Below are 10,866 nucleotides of genomic sequence, written 5' to 3' on the forward strand. Positions count from 1 at the left end.
TAACTAGACACAATGAGAGCAACCACAGAGGAAAGCAATTCTGCAGCTCTGCATAACATTTCAATAGTATTTTGAAAGGCCCAGCATTTCTAATTACATGCAAGAGGTCCTTCTAATTGCTTTTGACAATGCGACTCTGAAAATAATGAATTGTGAAAAATGAGAAAATTCAGACAGATTAGGCAATATTTCTCAAATTGCAGCAGGGGGGGAAAGATTGATAATGGCTGCATTCCTGTAATTCACAAGCTACATTTGCTCATTGAGTGTCTGCCTCAGCCTGCTCAGAGAGGTTCAAATGTAATTGCAAAAGGTTTTATGGACCAGCTTTTTGATAATAAATTGTAATATAATATAGTGAACTTAATATCAGCCTTAAATGAGCAGTAATTAAAGTGGTGAACTTGAAATATCATAGTTGAAATACGATGAAGGATGGTGGAAACATAACACTTTGCCAAGAACATTGGTTTGTCTTTTAAATGATATAGTATTTTAATCAAGTTCTCAACAGCTATAATGGCTGAGTTGAACCTGTAAAATGCATGTGATATCCGAAAGGGATTCTGGCAACAGTAATATAGTAGGAGCATCTATTATTCTTTCAGTGACCCTTGGGGGATGAATTGACACAAAGCATGCAAAATGTCAGCATGATGTATTTACCCTATGGAAGGTTTCACCTAAATTTATCCCAGGAATTTAATGTTTCATTTTCATTTTCCAAATTAGCTATAGTAAATGAGCTTCCTTTTAATTTCTTCATTTTAAAAGAATTTCCATTCCATTTTTCAGGTGTCAGTAACTGAGTAAAATGTAGGATAACTTTAATATGTTTTCTCTCTCTTACCAAGTAGCCATGAGATTGGTTTTGGCATATTGTCTTAAAAATATATGATGCACCAAAAATGGAAACAGTTTATTGTCCCTAATCTTTCATTCTTTCATGATATATTTAGAATATTTTCAAGATTTCAGTCTGCAGTTCATATTGATTTTAAACATCATGGCTCATTTCATAAGTTTCTAAAACTCTGCTACTACATTAATATTGAATTAAAAAGTATCTCATCTATGCCAATAATGAGGATAGTGGGACTGAAAACTGACAGGTTTGTGAGTTCAAAAAAGCTGCTACAGGAATAATTTTGTAGTAGAAGAACCATTATTATTCCAACCCAGATAGTGATTGGTGACTTCAAAGGTTTTCTTGAAAAGATGAAATAAAACATTTTAAGTTTTTTAAAAATGTTTTTAATGTTTGTGAAATGTTCTTGCCTACCTTACTAAAGGCATAGTTAATAATATGTTCACACATTTATATACTTTTTGATCACCCCTTGGAGAAAATGTATAAAATATTGTGAACAAAATAATAAGATGTCTTGAGTCAATAATGTAATTTTCATTCCACTTGCCCCAAATACCTATTTATCCCTTTGGAGTACCTTGTCTTCAGCAGGTTATCCAAAAACAGTTGATTGGACTTTCATAGATTTTCACATAAGATCAGTCCCAGCATCTGGATTTTCCCTTTTTTCTTGATGGCGTTCTGAACATTCAGAAAGTATATTTCAGAAATATATGAATCTGAATAAACTATCATTTGCTGCACATACTTTTTCTAGCCAAACAAAAAAACCTGTTATTTTAAAGTTATGAGAAGACCATAATTTTGGGATAACTTTTGTAGCAATTAAACTCTGTCCATGAATTATTAAGTATACTCATTTTCACTGCTTGTGAGTTGAAAGGTTTGCTTTCATTGCACACACAGCTGAAAAGAGGTAATTAGAGCATCAAAGGCAGTGAAGCATCTTATTACTTAAAGCTTTGTCTGAAATGTTAGCATTTGGCTGTATTGTCCCTTTCGCAAGAGTTGACAAATCTTAGTTATAGAGGAAACCATTATCTTTTCAATTATAAGAATATTTTTTTTTGCTTTTTCTTCCAGAAATAAAGTTATGATCTCTGGCTATTTACAACAGATTAAAATGTATTAAAATGTGATCTAAAAATATCAGACTCCGAAATTGGACTTTTGTTTGGGTTTCAGTTATTTATTTTGCATTCAGAAGCATCATTAGGCTAATAAAAATAAAATGGTTTTCATTCCATTTCTTTGTGTTGTATTCTAGGCTGCAAATTAACACTGGGTCCTTGGTGCTCTCTGAGCTTTGCTGTCCTCTTGCAGACATTTCATTACCCAACTAGGTAACATCATCTTACTAGAAGGGAGTAGATTTGGTCTCTGTTTATATACATGCCCTGTCAATGTTGATGGCACTGTTTTGGTGGTTCCTTGATTAGGTTTTAACTGTTTGTCTGAGTTAGTAGTTCCTTGTTTACTGCTTGATTGTTGGTCTAGTATTAATCTTGGTGCTAATGTCTGCTTATCTAGATGTTGATTACTGGCAAGGAGGTATTTCAGTCTTTTTGCTTCTTTTTCAGCTTTTGGTTATTTTAAATAGTACCGTATGTGCATGTCATTTATCTTTAAGTGCCTGTTGATGGCTGATTTATCTGAGTGTGTCAGACTTCTAGGAATTCTCTAATGTTATTGGAATTAGTTTAATCTAGGATGTTTACAGTTCCCCAATTGAAATTATGGTGAAGTCTGTCGAGGTGTTCTACAATTAAGGAGTTTTCATCATGTATTGTGACTGCTAGTTATATTCATAAGTGTATTCTGCTAGACTTCTCTGCCTGTTTGCCCTGCATAGTGGCTGTTATAGTCCTTACACTGTGCGTTGTAGATAACTTCATTGTTTACTGATGGCCTTCCCAGTCTCAATTGCTATTATTAACTGAGGCTTCAGTAATGAAGACTCACTTATTGCAACCATGAATTTTTATTTCCCAATTCAGCACTTCCCCTACTATATTAAAAAATGTTTCATTTACATGAAACTTTCTGCCATGTTTCTTACACTCTTCTTATTCTATTCTTTTCGATTTTGGAAGGTCCCTGTTTCAAAGGAATCAAGGAAACAGGCAAGATTTAAATCTCTGCAAACCTTTATCCTGGGACAAATGTAGGGAGAGTAAGCATACAATATATATGTATTCTCACTGTAGAAAAAAATTGTCTCCTGTGAGACAGGGAATAAAAGTGTATGGAGTTATTGTTCATGTAGTCCCTGAACAACTACCATTTTTAGTTCTTAAGGCCAAAAAAGTGCCTGTGCATTCCCCAAAATATTCTTGCCCCTATTACAGATAATGTCCTACTAATGCTCTATTTCAACTGCCTGTAGAATATTATTATTTTCAAAAGTGTCTTTTTCTTGTAATGCAAAATCAAAATTATTTGCCAGCCTGTGTTAAAATAATACAATATTAAAATTCCCTCTCATAATGATGAGTCAGCATAAAAGTAGCAGCAGTGAATCTGTCAATTTGAATTTTAATACAGTAAATATTGATAAATATACATAAAAAACAAAAGTTCTTTTATGGTCTTCTATGATTTTTTTAAGTAGAAATGCATCCTGAGGAATTTTTTTTTTAAAAAAATTCTGGTACAGAAGAGTAAGTTTGGGAGTGGCCTGCACAAAGTTTGCCTATATACCAACCAAAAAGATTTCAGCCACTGAATTGTACAAACTCTATAAATATGAGTTACATATGAACCTCTTAGGGTGGTATCAATAATTGTACAAATTTGCTGGTCATACAAAAGTTAATGTTTAAGAAAAAAAAATATTTCTGCAAATCCTGCAGATAGATGTCAAGTACAGAATGCACAGGCAGTCCTTGCTTAGCAACCACTCATTCAGTGACTGTTTGAAGTTACAAGAGCACTGAACAAGGAGACTTATGACCGGTCCTCAAAGTGGTGGGCATTGTCACATCTCCACAGTCATGAGATCATGATTTGGGCATTTGTCAACCAGTGTACAATTATGACTGTCGCAGCATCTCAAAGTCACATAATTCTCAGTTGCAATGTTCATTGCCAACTTCCAACAAGAAAAATCAATGGGGAAGCAAGCAGGAAATCACAAGTCACACTTATATGATGTAGCGTTAAGGTAATCAAGCCGTGCTTGATCACCTTAATGACTGCAACTGAAATTGCTATTGTAAGTTTCTATGATGAAGTAATCTTTCATTTTGCAACTGCATTGCTAAGTGACAAGAGTTCCCAGTCCCAAATGAAGATAAGAGCCCTGATGGCACAGCAGTTAGAATGCAGTATTGCAGGCAAACACTGCCCACAACCTGGAGTTCATTCCTGACAGGGGGCCAAAGTTAACTCAGCCTTCCCTTCTTCTAAGGTCGGTAAAATGAGGACTCAGATTGTTGGGGTCAATATGCTGACATTGTAAATTGCCCAGAGAGTGCTGTAAAGTATTGTGGGGTGGTATATAAGTCTAAGTGCTATTCCTATTGCTATATCTGTTGGGAAATTCTGTTCTGTTTATTTGTAGGAATTACAGGTAAATTGTCAACATTTCTCTATCCTCTGGTTCTTCCTGAGTGCTGCTGTTCTGCCCCAATCACTGTATACCTTGCATTTTATTTTAGATCAGAGGAATTTTATCTAGCCAATTATGGCAGATTAAAAAGAATTAAATAAATATAAATTAGCAGCTTAAAAATCCTCAGGCATTAGCCATTCTGTTTCTATTGGTAGATTTATGTAAATGCTGCAAAATATGCTTGTCTTTTCCCAAGATTAAAAGTACGTACCATGCTAAAAATATCAGATCATATGCCTGTGTTGGAAACTTAACTACAGAAAAGAACATATTGTCAAACAAAGAATAGAGATTCCATCCAAACTTGATTTTATCTGTCTGTGACTATGAATCAGGAAGCAAAGAGGAACAGTTTATCCTTTATGTAGAAATAGTACAGTATTTACTTTTATAGCCTCCTAAGCAATTTGTTTAATTTTCAGCTGCCAGACAAATTTCTGTGTTATTACTTAATAGAAAAATTGTGCAATGTATTCAACGTAACTTACTTCCTAAATCTTTACTATAGTATTGTAGAATTATAAAACAACAACAACAAACCCTACTTAAATAATTTGGCATTGCTTTGCATGACTATGGTTTCAGCAGGAAATAGTTGACATGGAAGCATAGTTAATGTAATTTAATCGTTTTTTTATTTACATTTCCATAAACATGATTTGTGGTGACTGTATGGACAAATGCTCACCATCCTAACTTTTTTCTAATGATAATTCATAGCTTTTCCATGGACATTCTCTCTTGATCCCTTCCATGTACCTGATCTGTTGCCTACCATTTTGTTCAAATTTGCCAAGGATAATAATTTTTTCAGACATCACAACTTATATCACGTGCCGTAAATATGCAATTTTCTGCTTACTGATCATTGCCTCAAGGGACCAGTCACTTTTTATTTCATCCAGAACTGATTATCATTCTTCTTGCATTCCATAGCATTCCTAGTAACTGTCTCCAAATCCAAAATTTGAAGGCATCTTTTGCTTTCTCACTGTCCAGTTGTCATAGTTTTATTATTACTACTCTAAAGACCATAATTTTGACAGCTCTGGTCACTGTTGTAACTGAAATCTCCTTGTGACCAGAGCTTTCTATGGCTTCTCAGAACCTGATTGAAACAGAGGTGGTATTCAGCAGGTTCTGACCAGTTCTGGAGAACTGGTAGCGGAAATTTTGAGTAGTTTGGAGAACTGGCAAGTGCCACCTCTGACTGGAGATTTTGCAGTATCCTTCCCCTGCCACGCCCACCACGCCATGCCTACAGAACCAGTAGTAAAAGCAATTGAATCCCACCACTGGATTGAAACCCAGTGCAAAACACCACCTCACATATATTAAACACATCGGTTGCATTCAGTTCAGATTTCCCTGTCAGATTTTACAAGTACAATCCACAACCTGAATATTTGCATTATTCTTGCCTTATGCTATCCATTTTGAGTTTGAGCAGCTTCTTGAAACTCTATATAGCAGAGTTACTGAACTTTTTCCTCTCTACTTAATATTATGCTAAACAAGTGTTTTCTGGAAATGTATAAACTCTGCAATGCTGGCTTAATATATATGTTGCTCTGTTTTGAAAACATGCTTTGTAATCTGAAATTAAGACAGAGTTTGCAGATATAGGCAAAAACTCCCTGTATGATTGAAATTGGCAGATGACTTTTTTTTACTGATAAAAATTTCTGATTTTCTATTATTTTTGGCCCCCAGCAGGGCCATCTATCTTGCATAAACAGGTGAGCAATGAAGTTTGCTTAGTAGTGATCACACATATCACCACTTGGCTTCAAATGTCATTTGAAGTGTTATCTGTTACCTATAAAGCCCTTCAAGGGATAAAGCCCAATTATTTAAGAAATCCTCTATCTCCCGTTGTTTCTTCCCATTAGATGTATTCAGGCAGAATGGATATGCACCAGGTCCCTTCAATTAAATGCTGTCTTCTTAGAAAAAGTGTTTAGAAATATACCTTCTCTGTTAAAGCACATGACTGCTGGAACAGCATCTCTCTAGGCATATATACAGTTCTACTTCCATTGTTCTCCATAAGTCTCTAATGACCCCCCTTGTTCTCAGGTTTGTGATTAGGGTGTCTGTGGAGTCCCTATTGTCTTTCTATTGCATTTTGGGAAGTGTTTTAGTCTGAACACTCAGGAATCATCCAGTCTCCTTGGAGATCAGTAGCCTTAAAAAATACAATAAAATAAAATAATTAAAACAAAGCAAAGATGGTTGTGGCTCATGTTTTTGCAAGTGTAACTTTTCATAGGCCTTGGAGTTATTCTTTCCATATATCAGGATGATAATCTCAAGGGAGATGTTTAAACTGTTCAAGAACAGACAGATGCTATTAAGTAATAAATGAAGAACAATCACTTTTATGAAATACCCAAATTCCATCTAAATATTAAGTCTGTAGTATGTTATGTTTTGTAAAAAAGGAAGCATCTTCCATTAAATGCTATCACAGACATCACTATTGTTTAGAAGCTGTTTCCCAAGAGGACAACTATAATTGTTCTGTTTCATGCAGTGGAAAAAATGTGTATATAATGAATGTTGAGTGGGCAATTGCTATTTAAAGAGTTACATAAACATATAACAATTATTGTAGATCACTACAGCAGGAATGAGGTTTAATCATTCACTCACTCACTCATTCTTTCCCCATTTTCTATTTCTTTGAATAATAAATAAATTATGCCTCATTTTTTCTTCCATTATTACTATAGTGGAACTTGGAGGAGCACAGCAGTACTTTTTTAGAGCTGTTTCAGTCAGTCTTTCAGCTGGGATATGATACTGAAACTACAGTACTTTGGTCACTTTGATGAAAGATCTATACAGGAAAGTGCAGTGGGAGAGTTTGGGGCCGCTAAGCTTCCTGGATATTATACTTCGTGCCTAAAAAAACAAACCTGATAAACTCAGATTTGGCAACCAGACACCACTTTTTAGTTACATTTAATACTGCAATGTGTACTACATGAGGCTATCCATGAAAAGTTATTCGTTTTCATTTAGTTATATAACAATAGTGTAAATGAAATGCATGGGCATTGCTTTTATTTACATTACTTGTATTATTAGTTGTGTATCTCTGTTAAAAAATTAATAAAATATATAATAAAAAAGCATGTACAGGTAGTCCTTGTCTTACAACAGTTCATTTAGTGACTGTTAGAAATTACACCAATCCTGAAAAAAGTGGCTTATGAATGTTTTCTCATACTTATAACTGTTGCAGCATCCCTGTGATCATGTGATAAAAATTCAGACGCTTGCCAACTGACTCATCTATTTATGACAGCTTCAGTGTCCCAGGGTCATGTAATTCCTTTTTTGTGACCTTCTGGCAAGCAAAGTCAATGAGGAAGCCAGATTCCTGCTAGGCTGCTAGTAACTTAACAACTGCAGAGATTCATTTACCAACGGTGGCAAGAAAGGTCATAGAATGAGGCACTGGACAACTTTCTTGCTTAACAACAGAAATTTTGGACTCAGCTGTGGTCAAGGAGTACCTGTAGAAGTTGTAGCTTCTGTAGGATAAAATGTGTCAGCTAGGCTGCTAACTAGTGCAGGTTGCATAAACCTTGTGATGCCTCTATTGAAAGATCTACATGCCTGGCATAATTTAAGGTTTAGTATCTAAAGCTCTAAACAGCTTAGGGCCTGCTTATCGACCGGCTCTTCTTTGAACCTTTGCTGTTTGTTAAGATCCTCAGCAGAAGGATGGATCTCTGTGGAAGAATAGGGAAAAGGGGTGACAGATATGCAGCACACACCTTATGTATATTTTGCGTATGTGTTTCAGATGTTGAGAGCCAAGTATTTAATGTCGGCATTTGTATGATGGCATCATGATTTTCTGCAGATGCTCTAGAGAAGTTTCTTGCGGAGACGCCTGCTATTGGGAAGTTCATTTTTCCAGGATGCGGGAGAAAGCTTCTCCTGTTTGGTTCCTGGAATAATATGCACTCCATTATGACTGCATTTAATTTTCCCTCTCAGACTTTAAGAAACTTTTCAAGGTGCAACTATTTGGTTGCAGGTTGTTAATTTTATTGTTGGTGATCATTTATATACATGTTTATATACACCATTAGGGTTTTGAATTTTTTGTTATCTGCCTTGAATGTATCCTGGAGTTGAAAAGTGAGATGCATACAAAATAAATAATAAATAATCCTTTTTCTTTTAGAAACAGAATACTTTTTATAAATAATTCATTCAGTAAATGCCTTAATTCCTATACATTTATTGTGGAAACATTAACAGAAAGTTGCTGTAAATGATATCATGTGACCATATTCTGGACATGCTATTCATATCCTTATTTACCTGTTTAGTCATACATATATTTAATTGATAGCATGTTCCCCCGTAAAACAATGGTTCACTGTGTCCAACATTCATTGCAGCCTTTCATATTTCACTCCTTTCCGAACCAGGTTTCATCTACTTTGAATGCAAACTGCATTGGAACAAGTGAGATATATTCCTGCCTAATGGATTGGAGTTGAATATGGTTTTGTGAATGTGACATCTAAAAGTATGGAATGGTGATATTTGCCTTCCCTGTTATTCAAAATACAATTTTTATGATCTTGCCTTTCTTTCTACCCTAAAAACATGAATATCATCAACTCTGCAGTAAAAATCAAGTGCATGGCTGCCCTCCAATTTCATGCATCAATATTGCTTGAAATTAATGAAACAAATTTGGTTTGGTTGCCATATGTCAAATCATTCTGCAGGGATGTGTATTTCTGGGTTGAGTGCACCCTCTTTTTTCTCTCAGCACCCGTTGGCAATCGGGCCATGCAGACTAACTCTCTTCCTTTTCCTTCCTCTCCCCAACAGGTGACCTCATGCATTTGCCACCGTATCTTCGGATGGACTTTTTGTTAAACCGAGGCGTTCCAGGCACTAGCAGAGACTTGGGTTTGGGACAGACCTGCCTGGAACCCCAAAAAAGCCGAACCTTGAAGCGCCCGGCCGTCTTGGAGCCAGTCCCTGTGGAGGCTTCCTCCACGAGAGAAGCACAGTCATGGCAATCTGGTGGCGTAGCAACTTTACCTCAGCGAGAAGGAGCTGAGCTAGGACAGGCAGCGAAAATGAGCAGCTCCCAAGAATCCCTCCTGGACTCTCGGAGCCACTTAAAAGGAAACAATCCCTACGCAAAATCTTATACCCTTGTATAACAAAAAGAGAGCATGGCTGGACAGTGGCTGTACATACTTAATAATTATTTAAAAATCCGATCAAAGCTACCTTTTTTATTGAATACCAATATTTATAATTAAAGAAGAAGATTGCCAAAATATTTGGGACAAAAATGCAACTGACAGACAGTGCAAAGACTCTCGTGCTTTTTTTCTGTCTGAGTGTGAGCTTCATCTGAAAGGACCTCCTAAATTTTTTAAGAAAAGGGAGTCCACTTTTTTCTGATATTCACAAGCTTTTGTGTTTTTACTGATTTTCTACAAAGTGCATGGGGACTAAATAAAATATTTTAAACTGGGAGTTCCACCACACACAATTAAGAAGAAAGAAAACAATTTTAAAAAAATGAAAGCACTCTATTTGTGAATTTAACAGGGATATTTATTTTTTAAAAAGGCAAAAAAAGTCTTTTGTCATGTTTTGCACATTTTTTTTAAACTAGCAGATGGGCCTGGGTTGTTGATCAGTTCTTTTTTTTTTCCACTGTTAATTAGAATGAGTGCTGTGTGTCAGTGAAGTGGGGAAGGGAAGGGGCATCAATTTGATTTGGCATCTTTTTTCTTTTTATATTAATTTGATGAGACACTCTTTGCATTTTGTCTATGCGAAATAAAAGGGTCTTCTGCCTTTATCTGTGCATCTGTATTGCCTTCCCTTATTCACACTGTGTTCATTTAGCACAGGTAATTTCATTTTTGTAGACTTACATTCTCTATAGACTTGACTGAATAAAGTTTTTAATCATTGGGGAGGTTATAACAAAACTCTGGTACTGATGCTGACAAAGATGAGCTTGACTTTATAGTTATAAAATGTATAATTATTCATCATTTATGTTTTTCTTGTGTTCATTTAGTTTTATCACCAATAGACTGTTATATTAACAGGTACAGAAAACAGTGTTCTCCTGGGTTACATTGGCTAGGGACTAAAAGGTATTTACCTCTTATTTCCTTGGCCAGGTAGAACATGAAGCTGATGGATAGAAAGGGTACAGTCCTTATTAAAGCCCAAAGCATTATCATTTTTAACCAACTTGGACATTTAGAAATAAGTTCTCTCTTGAAATAACTAGAAGCCCCTTCTGCACAGAAATCCTTTTGGATTATTGTATGTGCTCCACAGGAATATTTGAACAAATGAAACAGGTCTG

The 10,866-nt window shown here is 35.5% G+C and overlaps 1 protein-coding gene across 2 annotated transcripts in view; it reads left to right on the forward strand.

Moving 5' to 3' along the window:
- DSCAM (DS cell adhesion molecule) overlaps nt 1-10,350 on the forward strand; it is a 420,440-nt gene extending 410,090 nt beyond the window's left edge. For both annotated transcript variants that reach the window (XM_087937792.1, XM_087937791.1), the window contains one exon: nt 9,351-10,350. In XM_087937792.1, coding sequence (XP_087793918.1) covers nt 9,351-9,691 — 341 coding nt within the window. In that variant the 3' untranslated portion in view covers nt 9,692-10,350. The remainder of the gene's footprint in view (nt 1-9,350) is intronic.
- Nucleotides 10,351-10,866: the final 516 nt, after the last annotated feature.

Source organism: Pseudonaja textilis, chromosome 7 (genome assembly GCF_049901715.1).
Source record: "Pseudonaja textilis isolate UNSWEBS1 chromosome 7, rPseTex1.2, whole genome shotgun sequence".
Taxonomy (NCBI): domain Eukaryota; kingdom Metazoa; phylum Chordata; class Lepidosauria; order Squamata; family Elapidae; genus Pseudonaja; species Pseudonaja textilis.